General features: G+C 35.7%; 3 protein-coding genes across 5 annotated transcripts in view; 1 reads left to right on the forward strand and 2 right to left on the reverse strand.

Moving 5' to 3' along the window:
- Positions 1-2,639: 2,639 nt before the first annotated feature.
- Positions 2,640-3,478, reverse strand: LOC132785097 (GILT-like protein 3). Its single transcript, XM_060791086.1, has 3 exons — positions 3,170-3,478; positions 2,808-3,116; positions 2,640-2,752 (listed from the first exon to the last, which is right to left on the reverse strand). Exons 1-3 carry the CDS (start codon positions 3,425-3,427, stop codon positions 2,648-2,650), a joined length of 672 nt encoding a protein of 223 aa, XP_060647069.1. The 5' UTR covers positions 3,428-3,478; the 3' UTR covers positions 2,640-2,647.
- A 1,762-nt stretch (positions 3,479-5,240) lies between these two features.
- LOC132784614 (GILT-like protein 3) overlaps positions 5,241-18,421 on the reverse strand; it is a 70,898-nt gene continuing 57,717 nt past the window's right edge. Inside the window, exons 2-4 of one of the 3 annotated variants that reach the window (XR_009632272.1) lie at positions 5,680-5,908; positions 5,452-5,613; positions 5,241-5,399 (exon numbers count right to left, since the gene is read on the reverse strand). Coding sequence is in view for 1 of the 3 variants with exons in the window: in XM_060790335.1 (XP_060646318.1) it covers positions 5,392-5,399; positions 5,452-5,629; positions 5,680-5,775 (282 nt within the window). In the remaining 2 variants the exon portion in view is untranslated. Of the gene's footprint in view, positions 5,400-5,451; positions 5,630-5,679; positions 5,909-18,421 lie in introns of all 3 variants that reach the window. The other 2 variants (XM_060790335.1, XR_009632273.1) reach the window with 2 other exon arrangements.
- LOC132784613 (extracellular serine/threonine protein CG31145) overlaps positions 17,660-18,421 on the forward strand; it is a 76,797-nt gene continuing 76,035 nt past the window's right edge. The window contains exon 1 of the mRNA XM_060790333.1: positions 17,660-17,852. The gene's annotated coding sequence lies outside the window, so the exon portion shown is untranslated. The remainder of the gene's footprint in view (positions 17,853-18,421) is intronic.

Consider the following 18,421-nt stretch of genomic DNA (forward strand, 5'->3'; position numbering starts at 1 on the left):
GTCGTCAACACAATACTATTGATGCCACAAGCGCCCTCAGTTGCCACATGGCCTGCCACTTAAACTTGTTCTGTGTGCAAATTAAAATTTTTTCGCCGCTTCTCGCCAACTGAGATTCAGTTTACATGCCATAAAGGCAGCAGCAGCAGCCAGAGCAGCAGCAATGCCTCTGGCTGCTGCCACGCTTTGTTGCAGCAGCAACAACAACAGCGACAGCAACAGCGACGCCGTCTGAAATAACTGGCAATAACTCGAATTCAAAGCACAACAGGAGACGGGGGGAATGTCTAGGCACTCTGTCATGCACTAGCCACGCCCCCTGCTGACCCCACGACCCCCCCAAAACGCCCACTTACAGCCTGCTGGCATTCGTAGTGGACTCTCAGCTGCTTTTTGCTGCTGCTGCTGCTGCTGCTGACACGCGCTTGAAACCTTGCCCCGCTGGGCATGCCACACACACACTCACACTTCCACACACACACACACACACACACACACACACACACACACAGACAGACAGACAGACAGTCGCAGCTGGCAACAAATTGCGTAAGTGCTCAACACACACAGCGAATCGATTGACTATCGAAATGTGCCTAAAACAAAAAGTAAAACCCGACTTAGACGCAGACTCAAACTCTAGCCTAGACTTCAACCCAGACTCAAACCCTGACATTGAGTTACATTGAACCCGACTGGAATACAGTGAAAACTTTTCTAGTCTCTTGTGTTGAGGGAATGTTTTCTAATTTTGTTTGCATTCGAATAAAATACAATTTAAAATAATAATTTGTAATTAAAATGAATGCAAATGATATACAAGACTTTAAAATACATATTTACTATCACCAAAAAAAAATATCACCCAATTTTTAATGGAAAAAGATCTAAGAAGTGATCCCTAAGTAAAAGTGAACGCCATCGAAAAACTGCTGTGAAGGGAAATTTTGCTGGTTTTTTTTTGATTGACTATTCGAAATGTGCCCAAAACAAAAAGCAAACCCCGACTTAGACACAGACTCAAACTCCAGCCTGGACTTCAACCCAGACTCAAACCCTGACCGTGACATTGAACCCGTCTGGAATACAGTGAAAACATTTCTAGTCTCTTGAGTTGAGGGAATATTTTCTTATTTTGTTTGCATTCGAATGATAAACAATTTAAAATAATAATTTGTAATTAAAATGAATGCAAATGATTTAAAAAAATTGCCTACAAATATTTACTATAACGAAGAACAAAAATTTTCCAAATATTACCCAGATCCAAGAAGTGTTCCCTAAGTAAAGGTGAACGCCATAGAAAAACTACTTTGAAGGGAAATTTTGCTGATCTTTTTTTTGTCTGGAATACAATGAAAACTTTCCCTAGTCACTTTCGTTGAGGGAATATTTTCTAATTCTGCTTTATTTTTAGATAACATACAATTTCGAACAACAATTTGTAATTAAAATGAATGCAAATGAGTTCAAAAATTTACCTACAAATATTTACTATCACCAAAAACAAATATTACCCAATTTTTAATGGAATAAGATCCATGAAGTGTTCCCTAAATAAAGTTGAAAGCCATCGAAAAACTGCTGTAAAGGGAAATTCTGCTGATCTTTTTTTGATTGACTATCGAAATGTGCTTTAAGCACTAGTGTTAAGAGAATACTTTCTAATTCTGCTTTATTTTTTGATCAAATACAATTTCGAATAATAATTTGTAATTCAAATGAGTGTAAAATGAGTCCCAAATAATTCCCAGATCCAAGAAGTGTTCCCTAAGTAAAGGTGAACGCCATCGAAAAACTGCTTTGAAGGGGAAATTTTGCTGACCTTTTTTTTTGCTGCTGTCCATTTGCGTCAATTGTTTAGAGCACAACTCCGCACAAAGCGAAAATAGATCCCAGCGAATCTATTCGCAGTAGCCAAGCCATTAATTTTCCCTTCCCCCCACTTTAGTTCCCCCCTCTCTTATCATCGCCCTCAAAACTGGTTGTGAATTCGCGAACAAATCGTCTGGCAAATTATTATGTATGGCGCTTCTTTGTGAGAGCGCATGTTGCATGTGGCATGTTGAATAGCTTGCCCCGAGGTGTTGTGCCTCAGATTGCAAAATATTGATGTGTCGTAATTTAAGGGGCGTCTGCAATTTGATATTTAATAAATTACGATTTTATCGTTTGGCCTCAGCACGATCTTCGCCAGTTAGTTAATCTTGTTAGCAGCCAATTTGGAATTGATTACCTAGATTATTGCATTTAATAAGCGCTCATGTTTCACACATTTATCTATTTTTCTTAATCGTTTGCAATGTTTTTGGTTTGCAACAACAAAAATACGTTACAAAAAGCTAGCCGCCGTTACCTCGCACAAAGTTGCCACACAGCTAAATCTGGTTTCAGCGTTGCCACATCAAACAGCCAAAAGCTGCGAGCTTGCTATGCAAAGCTGCTTGCTATGAAACACTACTGCTTCGCTCAAAGCTGTCTGCTATGTGAATAATGGTTTTTAGCACATACGATACGGGAGGGAAATAGAGTTAGGGTGTGTGTCTAAGCTAACTTACGCAAGTCCCCTTTTTAGCTGGGACTGGAATTATTGCAAGTTGACTTTATTACAGTTTAAGAATAATTGGCACTAACAGATGTACATTAATCAGCCGCAAGTTGGCAATTTAATTTGGAATTTGGTTTCGTATTCGCGACAGAAATTTGACTCAAAGTTGTAACGAATACTGCTCTGCTCGTAGGGCTCAAAGCGCTGTGAAAAATAAGAAGAGGTAAAAATCTTTACAGTTTAAATGCACAGTACTTACATTGTCGAACACAATACTGGGCACAAAGGACAATTGGATAGCGAGGGTCTCTCTGCCGTAGGGTTTAAGAATTTCTGCTGTTGCTCTGCTCTCTTTACACTGCTTGGCTGACGTGACATCCAGTTTGAGATGCTTGGAACACTGATCTATTGCATTGCTGTAAGAGCGCAGCATGCAGTTGATCAACTGGAAAGCTGGCTGAAGTTCCAGATTCTCCAGGATGCAGGCATGCAGCGCATTCAGTTCGCACTCTGGTTCACTATGCTGACAATACACTTCTATGCGGTTCAGATCTGTGTTATTGTAGAACTAACAGAGCGCTTGTCAAACTGTAGAATTACAGGTAATTCCTTAGAACTCACATTCGCCTTGCCGAAGGGATAAAGTTTTAGATCCACGCGAGGCCACCAATCGTTGTCGAATAGAGCATCATGCAGTCGGCGTCGTATGAAGAACATGCTGTCGGGGCAGAGTGCTTCATAGTGTATGGCAAGGGGTAGCTTAGGGATAGCGGGGGATGCAGTTGTGTTGCTGCTGATCTCAGTTGTTGAAGTAGTTCCAGTTGTCAAGCTTATCAGCAGCGTCGTCAAAATAAAAGCCAAAGCGAAAGTTAAATCCATTTTGAAGAGTGAACCACACAGCTTCACTTGTGAAACGCAACTGTTTTGAGTTCCTCCCAAATGTGTGTTCTAAAATAAAACTACAAAAGCGATCAGCGTGCACATTCTCTCTCCTTCCCCTCTCCTTTCCCCTTTCCACCTTATTCTTTCTCTGCTATGCAAACTAGCCACTCGCATTTGTTTTTGTTTTTTGTTCAGTTCCGTTGTTATCTATGAATATAAATTCGTTGATACACACACACACACACACATACATTCATATATTTAGATCTGCGCGTCTGCTTTTCGTTCTCTCTTCATCTCCATCTCCGTCTCGCTCTCCCACACACTCTTTGCGTGTATTTTAGTCGATTAACCCATTGCGGTTGCTTAGCAAACACGAGAGAAACATACGAAAGCCAATTACGTGCTTGGTTTACTCGCTATTAAACCAATAATTATACACATTAAGCCAATATATTAATTAAATATACACATTAGAACATTGCACACACGCAGATTAACCCTTGGGGGTGCTAAAAGAATATAATTAATGGAGAACTTTATTTGTTTTGCACAAAAATAAAAGGTAATAATTTTACTATTTATATTATTATTGTTATGAATATGAAATAGGAAATATTGGAATAAGTTATCTTTTGTATACTGATAAGTTGTTAATTGCCTGAAGAACATTTTTTATCTTTCATAAATATGAAAAGAAATTATTACACTATTTCTATTAGTATTGTTAAGAATATAATATAGACAAAACGAACACAGTGTTAAAAATTAGTAAACTCATATTTCGTTGCTTTAAAATTTTACCTTTCGTTATATTGTTTTTATTTTTCTACAAACTCATTTAAAATTAGTTATATATAGGTTCTGCATTAATAAAATATTGAAAACAAAGAACAAACAAATATATTCTTTTTGATTGCGTAAATTGTTTCTTGACATAATGTATTTTAATAAATTATCTTTTCAATACTGTATTTTAAGAAGTTAAGTTCAATACCGATTATCGCACATAAGTTGGGTAATAAACATTTTTTTATCTTTCACAAATATAGAAAGATATAATTTCACTATTTCTATTATTATTGTTGTGAATATAAAATAGGAAATATTTGAATAAGTTATCTTTTAATTACTGAATACCCAAGTTGAGTAATAAACTTAGCTAAAGTATATTTAATTATATACCTAATTTGCTTTGTTACAGTTTAGAAGGCACACATTAATCGATCGCAAGTGGGAAGTTTGATTTGGAGGAATTTTCATGCCTACTCCATACAGAAGAAAGCCTCGAAGATCTAGGGAATTTTACTCTGCAGGTAGGGCTCAAAGTGCTGTGAAGAACAGTGAATGTAAAGCTTCTCACAGTTTGGAATGCGCAGCATGCAGTTGATATGTGACCACGGTTGCCACTTTTAATACAAATGTACCATTGGATCACTTTTTTTCATCTTGGTACATTTTCAATATGCCTGGTCTAGAATTTAAATTTTTCATAAAATTTTATGTTCACACATATTATTTTAACAAATGGCTTTGTTCCACCAGACACAAATTTTTTATCAGCTAGAAATTGAACTATGACTACCATTGAAAAATATCCCATACAGTCGATTTGCGATGTATTGTGTCAATTGAGAAAATATGTATGCGCCAATCTAAGGTCTATCACCACGTAAACAGTTATATATTGTGAATCACAATTTGTGAAATACAAAAAATCTTTCGTGAAAAAATTTGGGGTACAGTTTTGGTAAAATTGGTACATTTTTTCAAAATTTTGATACAACAAATTTTTTTGGAATGGCAACCGTGTATGTGACACTTATTATTAGTTCAAGTTCGTATTGTTACAGTTTAGAAGTGCTTGGCATTGACAGGCACATTTTAATCGATCGCAAGTTCATACTCGCTGCAAAAAAAAAGCCCTGAAGTTGTAGGGAATTTTTCTCTGCTGGTGGAGCTCAAAGCGCTGTGAAGAACAGTGAATTTAAAACCTATTACAGTTTAAGATTCATACTTACTCATTATCAAACACAATACTGGGAACAACGGACAACTAAAGAGCGAGTGCTTCTTTGCCGTAGGGCGTGAGGATCTCCGCTGTTGTTCTGCTGTCTTTACACTTCTTGACTGCAGCGACTGCTTTTTGCCGTGTTGACAATGCACTTCCATGAGATTCAGATCTGTATTATTGAAGAACTTCAAAGAACTTCAAACTATGACGATATTAATAAGTTGATCAAACTCACTTTTGCTGTACCAAAGGAATACAGTTTGAGATCAACGCGTGGCCACCAATTGTTTTCTTGCAGAGCATCGTGCAGTCGGTGTTGAATGAAGTACATGCTCTGCGGACAGAGTGCTTCATAGTGTATGGCGAGGGGTAACTTTGGGATAACGGGGGCTTTAGTTGGCCTGTTACTTGACTCCCTTCTGGTCCAATGTTCAGAGGCCAAAGTTGTTGTTCCAGTTGTCAAGCTTATTAGCAGAGTGAGAATAAAAGATAAGGGTAAATTCATTTTCGAGTGAACAACACAGCTTTACTTGTTAAACGTAACTGATCTCAGTTCTTGTATCTACACACCTCAAAAAATTACCAATACGCAGATTAACCCTTAGGTGCTGTTAAGCATAATATTTAATTCTATGATCAATTTCGTTTGTTATGAAAAAACATAATTATATCACTCTATTATTTGAACTAAGAAATTTGTATATAAGTATTGTCAAAAATAAACATTAAACCACGCTTAAGTTTATACTTTTCATAGCACATTAAATGGGTTAATCAACTTTACGAATGCTTAACAATATTAAATTCAATCATGCACAATTTTCTTCCCTCTGAATTTAAATAGAAACAAGTAAAGAAGGCTTGACTGTAAGATACCCTCTAGACATTTTCAATGCAAGCAAAACATTGAAGTGTTTTTTTAAGTACAAAGAAAATATACTAAAATATACCGAAGACTATATTTGGTATATAAGAAAAGCCTACATTTCATGTAGAGTATAAAAGATATTTATTTGCATTAGATGAACTATAATTTGTTAAACCTATTTAAGTATACTTCAAAATACTAAAATATACCAAAAGTTATATTTGGTATATCAGAAATTCCTCGCTTAGCCTCTTACATACATTTCCTGTAGAGTAGAAAAGATAATTATTGTTATTATTAGTAAGCGATACTTTATACTATAATTTGTTGCACCAATTTAATTTTATATATTTAAAATATACTAAAATATACCAAAAGCTGTATTCTGTATATCTGAAATGCTTCGTTCATTTCCTGTAGAGTATAAAATAAATTTATTTGTATTAGATTGACTATAATTTGTTGAACCAATTTAATTTTGTATATTTAAAAATACTAAAATATACCAAAATCTTTATTTGATATATCAGAAATGCCATATAAAGATTAATTGTTGTTATTAAATTGAAATACAAAAAATCTATATTATAATTTGTTAAGCCAATTTAATTTGGTATGTTAAAATAGGTATAATTCTATATTTTTTGTATACTATTGTAATGAAAATATACTGTAATATGCCAAAGACTTTATTTGGTATGTCAGAAAAGCCTGTTACATACATTTCAATTCAATTATTATATTTAAATTGAACTAAGCAATGCATTAATACTATAATTTGTTCAACAAATTTAATTTTGTATATTCTAAAAATACTAAAAAATACTGAAGTAATCCAAACATTTCTACCATAATTTGTTCAACAAATTTAATTTTGTAAAATTTAAACAGAAATATATCTATACTTTTTATTACTTTTATTAATTCGATGTGTGCAAACATGAAGCTAACAGTAATCATACGTTTCCCAACACTGTTAACAACACTTGACACAAGTTAACTGTGCTTTTAGCACATGCTTAATATCAATTGAAATTAAGTGGCAGATGTGTTAAACATTAATTCTAATTAAGTACAAAATGGATAACACAAACACAATAATTAACCCATTGAAGTCGAAGTCGAAAGTGAATTGAGAGTTGAGAGCGTGAAAAACGCTTTAAATCATTTTTCATATCGCTTGATCGGAGTTGAAAACTGGTTGCAGATCGTTTTACATGTAATTACCGTTATTAATGGGAGTATTTGATAAAACGCCCAGCACACACGGAAATAACGGGAAATGCACCAAAAATGGGTATTAAAATTGTGCATACAACAAAAGGGGTAATTAAAGCGTTTTCAATGTTTTGCATGTTTAGTGGTCGCCAATGGGTTAACAGAGAGAGAAAGGGAGTGAGAGAGAGAGAGAGAGAGAGAGAGAGAGAGAGAGAGAGAGATAGAGAGAGGTGCCATGTCACTGCGGGTTTGCGCTTCTGCATATTCATAGCCAATTATGTGTGTCCAACGAGCCGGTTGACATTAACAAATCATAAACAATGAAGACTTCAACCAGAAACAACAACAATAACAATAGTTCACTGCACTGTCACATATTGTTGTATGTGTGTGTGTGTTTGTTGAGCTGTCGCTAATTGACAGACAGCTCCATTTTGACCAGCGATGTTTGAGTTTGGTTAGCAAACCAGTTGAACTAGATGCGAATATGACAATGATAAATACTCGTTAGAGCCAAAGTCAAAGGAGCAACAACTGTCTCTGTCTCTTTCTCTGCGTGGCATTGACCACAAGCAAAGACTTGGCTGCAACACTCTTCACTTGGACAATTTCAGTTTCTAACGAACATTTCAAAGCGATTTAATTGCCTTGGAATTGGAATTGTTGCAATTGCTTTGCTGTTTGTCTATTTCATGGTCAAGGCTTGCACGCAAGAATGCTGCCCCAACGCGTAATTGTGTGGCAACTGGCAACCAGCAACCAGTAACTTGCAACCAGCAACCAGCTACTTGCAACCATTTCCATTGGCGACACACTCAACTGACTTTGCTGAACACAAAAAGTGACAGTGTTTTATGACGTGTTTAATGCACCTTCATTTTTCTTTTTTTGCGCTGCATTTCCGCTGCATTAATTGGCTGTTATTTCACTCGCAATTCCATCTTCCATCTTTTCAGCCCAGACTCCAAGTCTCAATTCAAATCTTGAATGCGTCGGTGCAACAACAATTAACCCAAATTGCGTTTTGCTGTCCAATTGACAACAACAGCTTGAGGCCAGCTCACGAATATCGTCTTAACTCTGTCTCCCTCTCGCTCTCTTCTCTAGCTATCTCCCTCTTTATATCTTTGGGTGTTTGTGCCAGTTTCTCTGACTTTTCTAGAGTTTCCAATTCCATTTCCAATTTGCATTTGTCGTGTGTTTTATACTCTAATCGAAAAGAGTTGCTCGACATATAAATCGAATTGAAATTTTCGAGTTCAATTTTTGTTCTTTTTGATTTCGCTTCTGGTCGTTAACCCTTGTGTCTCACTCGGTAATCAGCTTAAACTACAAGTATTTTAAACTACTCGTTTAGCTTGTTGTTCAACGAGTAACTTAAGTATTACTTGTGGTATTTATAATTGTGCCTCAACAACAAACAAGCTTCTCTCCTTCTTCTTGTGAAATTCAATTTGAAGGTTCTTTGTTCGCTTTGTGGTTTTAATAACACTTTTTAAATGAAATGTGCGTTGAATAATGAGTTACAGAGAACGAGTTTCTTCTCTGCTGATCGCTGCTTGCTTCTGGGTTTACTCATCTCCCAAAATTAGGATGCACTCAGCGATGATGATGATGATGACTCGATCGTAATTGCAGCATTTCAAAAGGTGACTACAAGAAATACTACGTTTATAAAAGAGTGAAGAGAATATGTCATAAGAAGCATATTTAGTATATTAAAGAGTAACTTTATAAAAAAAATAATTAATATATAATAAACATATATGTATCTACTATATTAATTTGTGCATGATGATTGTGAGATACTCATCAGGATGGAAAGAACTTATTTATAGTAAAAAACAAATATTTAGTATATTCAAGAGTAACTTAATACAATATATAGTATGTAGTATATACTATATACATACACATATTGATATACTAAAAAGTAAAAAGAACTTATATGTAGCAAACAATAAATTGTATTATATTCAAAAGGGACTTCAAACAATTTTTAGTATATATTATATACTATATATGTATACTAAATATATTTTTTTTTCACTTATAATAGAGTGAAAAGAATATATATATATATGTGGTAGAATAAATATTTAGTATATTCAAGAATGAATTTTAGTATTATATTTAGTATATAATGCACATAAACGTTTGAAAAGATTATACTACAACATATATAGTATTCAGAAAATATTTAAAATATTCAAGAGTGACATTTAGTAATACATTTTAGTATATGGGTAATTCTCTGAGGGATGTCGCGTGCGACCAGCTTTTCAGTTACAAAAAAAAACATATTCTGAAACAATTTTAAAAATAAGTAAAGGTTTTTTTTATAGCTCTAGATTAGTACTTTAATTAGAGCTAAGAATGGTTTTGGAATTTTTTTTCTGTTTTGTTTTCTGTTCTGATAATTTCAAAAATTAACAAATTCGTACGCAAAACCAAAAAATGAGCGAATTTATATATTTTATCGTAAAACAGAATAAGTTACTAAAATCAATCTTAGCTCTAAAAATAGTGCTAATCCAAAGCTTTAAGAAAAACCTTCACTTAATTTTAAAATTGTTTTAGTTTATTTTTTTTTTCGGCACTGAAAAGCTGTTCGAAGAAGAGTGACTTTATACGACATATAGTATATATTTTATACCATATACATATATACATACTAAATATTTTTTAATATATAATATTTTTTATTTAGAAACGAATGAAAAGAAAAACAAAATATTCAGTATATTGAAGAGTGACATTTAGTATTTTATTTAGTATATACTATATACTACATACTATATAGTATGACTTTAGTTTTCTTTCAGTTTCTCAATGGCTTGTTTATGCTGACTTGCAACTCGAGTGTTAAATTCGTCAGGCAACTTTCAATGCGACGCCGCCTGTCGAGTCGAGTTGCATGCGGCTCTGTTTTGTGGGTCACGGTGGACCAGTTTTTTGTGGCAGGAAGAAATTTACAACAACCGCTTGTTGCGCATATCATTTGGAGCACTTACCCAAACACTCACACACACACACTCGCATTCATTCATACATATACTCGATCATTTTTGGCAGCGAGTGTGTTGCACAAGATTTATGAAATTAGCAACCGTTAGGCGAATGATCTTCTCTGCAGTCAATTCACGTTTCCACAGAGAGAGAGAGAGAGAGAGAGACGTGTCTGCTCATAATACTTCAACGTGTGAGTGTATTCATATGCACTCGATCTATTCGTTTGCTCTAAGCCGCCTTCTTATGCAAATTATGTAGCTTGAAGGCGAGTTGAATAACTCGCATTCAGAGTCTGAGCTGCTCTTATGCCTAATTTCCGTTGTCAATTTCTGATTCTTTATGGCAGCCACACAGATCACAGCTCACAGCTCACAGCTCATCGTGAGTCGTCGCGCTTCGAGTCGAGTCGATTTGAGTGAGTGTCGAGACTTATTAGAGACACTCTGGCATAACTCAGAGCTGCAGCTGCAACTGCAACGGAGGAGCGCGGCTATTTGATGGGGCCTTGCCTCATCGCTACATTTCTTGGCTACGAGTATTACATGATGACTTGCAAGCGAAGACTTCCCCCTCTGTCTTCCCCCTCTCAGTCTTTGCGGCTTTGCCGTCTTTCGGTTTGCGTGCAAAGCGCTTATAAAATTCAAAAAAGTGGAGAGCAAACTTTAAGCTGCTTAACTTGAAGATACGCTGTAAAAAGAGGCATGAAAAATTACATAAATGGAACGCAGAGTGAAGACATTCTTTTGCTTCATTTCTATCACATTCCATAGTAGTAAAGTTGTCTTTAAAAATCGCACAGTATTCAACTTTATTAAAATTACAGTATTTTTAAACTATTTTCTACCTTTTTCTATTTATGAAACAAAACATAAAAAGTTACATTAGTTGAAATTCTAAATAGTGAAACCTAGCTAGAATTGCCATTTAAAAGAGTAAAGCCATATTATACAAATATACCAAAAATATACCATAAGACAGTAAAATATACCGAAGCCTATATTTAGTATATCAATATTGTATCACATTCAAAATATACCACCGAGTACAAAATATACCACAAAATACTACAAAAATATACCAAAGGCTATATTTGGTATATCAATATTGTAGAACCTTCAAAATATACCACCAAGTACAACATATACCCAAAATACTAAAAAAATGCCAAAAGACTGTATTTGGTATATCGATATTGTACTAGCACACAAAATATACCATAAAAGACTAAAATATACCGAAGCCTATATTTAGTATATCAATATTGTATCACATTCAAAATATACCACCAAGTTCAAAATATACCCAAAATACTAAAAATACCAAAAGATTGTATTTGGTATATCGATATTGTACTAACACTCAAAAATATACCATAAAATACTAAAAATTGTTTAACATTCAAAATATTCCACCGAGTACTAAATACACCATAAAATACTAAAAATATACCGAATTCTATACTTCGTATATCAATATTGTACTAAATATACCATAGAGCACAAAATATACTATGTTATCAGCTAAAACAAATAAGATCCAAATGCGGTACACAGGAAAAAAATCTATATTGAAAAAAATTCAAGATTATTTTTTGTAGATTTTCGATCTTGATTTAAGAATAAACCGTCTTGATTCAATTTTGACATGCAATCTTGTTTCAAGATTTTATTCTAGATTTTAACACGTATTTTTTCTTTATAGGAGTTTGTTGTCATAAAAACGTTTTTCTTCAATAACTATAAAATAAAAATAAAATATAAAATAAAAGTATTTTACATATTTTTCATTCTCTGCATCGTGCTTAAAAAATTAGTCTTTACAACCCTTTCTCAGCAATGTTTTTACTATCAAAATGTGAATCATAAACATTGAAGTCAGTGCTGGCAATTGTTATAAACAAAAAACGCTGGCAACAATGTAAAACTTACTGCGAATTGTTATAGCAAAATGAAGCAAATATGCACAACATTTAATTTCAATATTATAAAAGAGTCGATTTAAATTTATGCCGCCCAAAGATGTTGTTGATTGATTTATAATTTATAGCAAGGTATAATTCACTCCTTCTCTCAAACTGCGGTTTAACTTTCCAATTTGCTGTGGGCTCTGCATTTGGCTATAAGCAAAAAATAAGGCTCGTATATTACGCTTGCTTTCAAGCCAAACAAAGCAAAGCTGTCAGCACTGAAGAAAATCAAAAGGCATGCCCGAAAATGAAGCCAAAGCTGAAGCTGAAACTTGGAAAAAATGACGCCACAATCTTTGCAGCGAAAATGCATTTTAACCATTTACCATACGAGATTGCAGCTGCCAAACAACAGACAATTACTTTTGCTGGGCTTGGCTTGACTCTGAGAGATTAAACTTTGACATTCTTGAGTGAGAGATTTCGACATCTTTCTTGCTGGTTTTTTATTAGCATATCTTTAGGAATTTCATAAGAAATGATGTGCTCCAGTTTCGCATTCGAATTTGAGAACGAAGCGAACTGGTTCTTTGCGGTTAAATGCCGAGTTTACATCTTGGCCACGTTACTCGTAAGTTACGTTGGCTGCTTTTTATGGCACTTGTTACCTGCGCAGTGAAAACAGTTAGTTCCGATGTTAATAACCTGAAACCCAGTTGCAACTGCGTAAAAGTAAAGTACTGACTAACTGGAAGATAGTCCATTATAAATTATGTGTCTCGAGTGTTTAGATAGCAGCTAGCAAAACATGAGCTAAGCGCCTCCAAACTGAGCAAACTGACGCAACTTCCAACGCCTTTGGCCATAAGTCACATACACACAAAAGAGATAAAGTTCTGGGGGAATACTTATTTATAATTGTAGCATAATTGTTTCGAGGCTTTTACGTCTATGACATCGACATCAAGATCGAAATAGCAGCTGACTCAAATTGGGAGCACGGCACGTAGAAAACCCAAAAAAGAAAAACTGTTGACGCTGACTGATACTGACTTTAGTAGGGCACTCTTCTCGGTCGCTCGTTAGCTGTTCTTTCTAATTGGATTGTGAGCAAAAGCGCAAAGCCAAACGGCAAACAGAAGACAACAAAACAGCAGACAGACAGACGGGCAGACAGGCAGACGGACGGACTTAAAGTAGTGAACAGCAAACAAACTACAAGATACTCGTAGTATTCGCACAATGACATGAGAATGCGTGTATCTGAACAACGCACACTTGCGCATATTCTGAACAAATGAAAGGCTAAATACGAATAACGACTTTTACTAGTTTCTATTTATATAGTATATAGTATGACAGGCCACACGATACCCTAACAGTGCTTAAGGGTCTTCACAGTACGTCAAGCAAGCGGAGTCATTTCTCATTTAAATATAACTATCTGTATCTAAGAATTTTCTACACTCTCTTTAAGATAAGATCATTAAAGAATTTATTTGCTGATGTATGGTATTTGTTATTCCAAAAGTTCTAAAGAACAAATTTATTCACTGATGTTATAGTATTTGTTATTCTAAAAGTTCTAAGAAATAAACTTATCTAAGCATTCTAGATTAAATGAAATTAATTTGTTTACAACTAGATTAAATATGTGTCACTAAATTTAAGATTAATATTTTATATAAAACGGAAGAATTAAACATTTTTCTTTAGAATCTTCTGTCTTTCCTGTTAATAAACATTTTTTAATAAAATTCTTATTCTACGAGTATTAAACTTAACTGTATTGAAAAGAAAGATATCAGAAATGAAATTTCAATGATCTCCTTTCTATTTCAAAATAAAAAAACGTAAGACATCAGATTAAATGAAATTTTAATGATCTTCATTATATGTTAAGCAATTTATTCTTTAAAATATGACTAACTTCTTTTAATGGGTAATGACAGATTAGAAAACTCTCTTTAAAGTATTCGCTATCTTAAATTTATTCTGTTTACAAGTATATTATAAGATCTTTTAATGGACAGACATAGACATAAATTTGAAATAAAACGGAATAATTAACATTTTTTCTTTAGAGTCTTCTGTCTTTTCTATTATTACCAGATCTTTCAATACTCATTATATTAATTAGACCTATATTTATAGAAACGAAAGATGTTAGATAAAATGAAATTTCAATGATCTCTATTATATTTCAAACTATAGAAACAAAAGACATTAGATTAAATGAAATTTCAATGATCTTTATTATATGTTAAACTATTTATTCTTCAAAATATGACTAAGCTCTTTTAAGGGGGTAATGACAGATTACAAAATTCTCTATATTTTATGCTTAAGCTAAATCATGATATAATTTATACTCTATCTATTATTTTTAAGCTTTAGTGTGATCAAAAGTATTTATGAAGATAACTAATTTTGATGTGTAACTCAAATAATTACTAAACTTCTTTTTTAAATTGTAAATTTCTTTTATTAATAGCTCCGTTTTAACTCTTTATCTTACAGAAGAATTCTTGCGCTGTCTGGAATGATTCTGTGATTTAAACATAGAAGAATGAATCATTTATCAAAGAGTTGGACAAGTGTATCTGGAGTACGTCATGCCGCTGGCTAAGTAGAGAAGTAGAGAAGTCGAGAATGGGAATGAATATATCAGCGAGGTAAGAAGCGGAAATGTCAGGTAACAAATTTACGAGCATTGGCCGATGGGTTCATTCCGTTTGCTGTTGCTGCTGCTGTTGCTTTTGGCAAGGCTGTTGGCGGTGAAGCGTTCAGCAACAAGTGGCCGGGTCAACAACAACAACAAGAACAGCAAACACAATGAGAAAGCGGCGTTCTAATCACATTAGCACACTGACCAACAATGGGCTATTAGAATGAAGCGTTTGCGAATCAAACAAATTGCGACCCGGCCATAATTACTGCGATGCCGTAGTGCAAATATTTTATGCCCACGATCCATTGTTCGTCAGCTCGACTTGGAGGTGTTCACAGACCAGAGAGACCAGGCCAATGAGCCGTTGCGCAAGATTTATAACGCCTTTGACCGGGGGGGATCTGTCCAACTGTACGTATACGTAATGTGCTGGTGAGGCTTCCGTTAGAATCCGCCAGCAATTGCTTTAAGCCGAGGCGCATTGTACTCAACGTAGTACTTATGTGGGTCTAGGTCGAATACCTCGCCTCCCCTCGCCTCGCCTCACTTTGCTTTGCTTTGCTTTGCTTCTGTGTGTGCAGCCAGCTGAGAAATTCTTTGGCGTCCGTTTTCGTCTATTTCGGTTTCGCCTTTATTTTTCGGTTAGTGTGTGACACAAATTTTTGGGTCCGACGCGACGACAAGCGAAATTACAATTCGTCGAGTTGAAATAGGGTAACACACAATTTGTGGCCCCCCTCCTGGGTCACAGCACCTCCTCCTCCTCCTCTTCCTCCTCCGTCACTTTTGTAAGAAACTCGTTTCCGTCTACCTTGGCTTTTGTTTTTGTTGCATTTACTGTTGTTTCAGCTGTCGCCGTTGCCTATACCGTTGATTACAATTATTTTCAATTAAATTGTGAGAGGAGCAAAGCAAAGCCAAAAAGAAGCTTTTTTCACAGTCTGTTTACATTTTGTATAAACTAAACAGCTGTTTAGCTGAGAGAGGGCACGCCAAACTCTCAGAGAGAGAGCAAGCGCAAGTTGAGAGAGCGCCACTTGAGAGAGCAAGCGACGTCGTAAATGAAAAGCTAAGCCCCCTGCAAAACTTTTGTCAATTGATTGAGCACTAGCACACACACACACACACCATCGTACAGTCGCAGTTCAACTACAGCGTACGTAGGTAAAAGCAAAGGCAAAAAAACAAAGCAAACGCAAACACAAATGCAAAGACACAAGCAGAGGCAAAAGCAAAGCCCCACTAACAAAACTCGACGAGCCGCTGCTGTGCCGCAGTCAGTTGTTATCGGAACTTGGTGCCGCTGTGATGTCCGAGACGTCGACGCGCACGGTTCGTTTAGTGTTGTGCGCTGTGTGTTGTTACTTTTGTGTTTAGTTGTTGGGTTTCGCCGTTTGCGCTATTCGGTTCGGTTTTTGGTTTTGGGTCTAGCCAGCCTCGTCTCTCGTCTTGATTGCGTCTCCCTCTTACCTACTACTATTTCGACTTCTACTTCTGCCTGTGGCCTGTGCTTGTGCGCGCTCTCTCGCTCTGGCTCTCTGCGTCTCTCATCTTTCATCTCCCACGCGCGCTAGCTTTAACCTCTCTCACGCTCGCCTCTCTCTTTTGACATCGCACAAATACAACACATTTTATACAAGTTGCGGGCTGCAAAAACCACAAAAAAAAAGTTTAATAATAAAATAGCCAATAATATTTTAAGACTACAACTGTTGTGCAGTGCATAAATCATTCTAAAAATATTCAAATACTTTGATAACTTTTACACACCAACACTCAGGCAAACTATAATAATCAATTCATAGAGAGAAACCAACAACAATTTCTTTGGCAGCTCAAGTTCACGGATCGCTGTTGTTGGTTTTTGCGTTGGCGATTTGGTTGTCAAAACAACAAGATTTTTTGATGTGCAAAGTGAAATTGTTTGATGCGGTGAAATTGCTCGCAATAACAATAAAAAAGACTCAGTACTAAGTACTTAAGGCGCTTAAAACTAGTAGAATAAACAAGTCCAGCTATGTGTGTGTGTGTGTGTGTATATCACCGGTGTCTCTCTCCCACTCTACCGCTCCCACACTCTCCATCGCCACCTCTCGCTTTGTCTGCTTGTCCGTTATCATTATCGTTTGTGTTGTTCTGCTTTGAACTAAACAGCGGTAAACAGCGTATGAATGAATAAAGTCGAGTACAAAACGTGTGTACTACAAGTTGCAGTTGTTTCTTTCGTTGTTTTGTGTTGTGTCTCGTGTGTGTTTGTTGATTGCATTGTTGTTCAATTTGCTCAGTTGCCAGTTGGTGTTTTCCCACTGTCAGCATTTTTGATTGCAAGTGTGTTTTGATAAGGAAAGCAATTAGTCTATTTTCTATCTCCTACTCAAATTTCTTATCTCTGACCCCGCGGTCAACTGAATAATATGTTATATATATATATATATATATATTTGAATACTTGGCGTGTGCAAATCGCGAGTGCAACTGAAATCTATATGTGTTTTAATCAATGTATAATAATTTCATTGGCAATTGCATTTAATTCAAAGCGGAAATAGTTACAGATAAATAAAATATATATACAAGAGATTGCAACAAATGAAAAGAAACTGCACATAAATTATTGTGAGTGCAATAAAGCGTAAACAGTAAAAGAAAAAGAAATTAATATAGTATATAAAAAACCTCATCGCATTGAAATTGAAATTGAAATCGGAATCGACATCAAAACGTTGGAGTGTGGTAAGTTAATCGCTAATTAGCTAATTAGCCACTTAGTTATAGCTTAGTTGTAATCAGTCTCCCCACTCCCCCCTCTCTCTTCGTTGCTTCCTGGAAATTCCTCGAGCTGCCCATTTTCGAGCAGCGTAAAAAACGGCTAGAAAATCAATAAAGGCTGACTTTTAATGCCTGTCTGTGTGTGAGAGTGTGTGTGTGTGTGTGTCGGTGTCTGCTCCTTGCCTGCCTTGAACTCTTGTTAACGCTTTTCATTAGCAACAGCTGATTGCACAAGCTGCTGACAAAATGACCTCCAACCACAGCGCTCCCCACGCACTCGCTGTCACCCTCGCTCCCCCCTCTGAATATCCTAACCTTGGCGCCCTCTCACTTGCCAGGGGGGTGTGGCTGCTGCTGTGGCGCCTTATTTATGTTAGTTTCTGTCCCCAGACAACGTGACGCGATGCGACATTTGTGTTGTTTGTGTTGTTTTTCTGTTCCACATGACTTAGTTGCGCCCAATCTCCGCTCCCATTTGCATTTCCCTTTTGACACGCCCACTTGGGACTGTGCTTAAAGTGGGCAGCACTCTT

The sequence above is a fragment of the Drosophila nasuta genome, chromosome 2R (assembly GCF_023558535.2).
Source record: "Drosophila nasuta strain 15112-1781.00 chromosome 2R, ASM2355853v1, whole genome shotgun sequence".
NCBI lineage: Eukaryota > Metazoa > Arthropoda > Insecta > Diptera > Drosophilidae > Drosophila > Drosophila nasuta.

What these genes read in the sequence shown, in the direction of transcription:
- LOC132785097 (XM_060791086.1), bottom strand. Translation starts at nt 3,427, where the DNA reads ATGGATTTAACTTTCGCTTTGGCTTTTATTTTGACGACGCTGCTGATA. An exon ending in ATCCCTTCGGCAAGGCGAAT is followed by an intron (nt 3,117 to 3,169) that starts GTGAGTTCTAAG and finishes GCGCTCTGTTAG; the next exon opens with TTCTACAATAACACAGATCT. An exon ending in CCAGTATTGTGTTCGACAAT is followed by an intron (nt 2,753 to 2,807) that starts GTAAGTACTGTG and finishes TATTTTTCACAG; the next exon opens with CGCTTTGAGCCCTACGAGCA.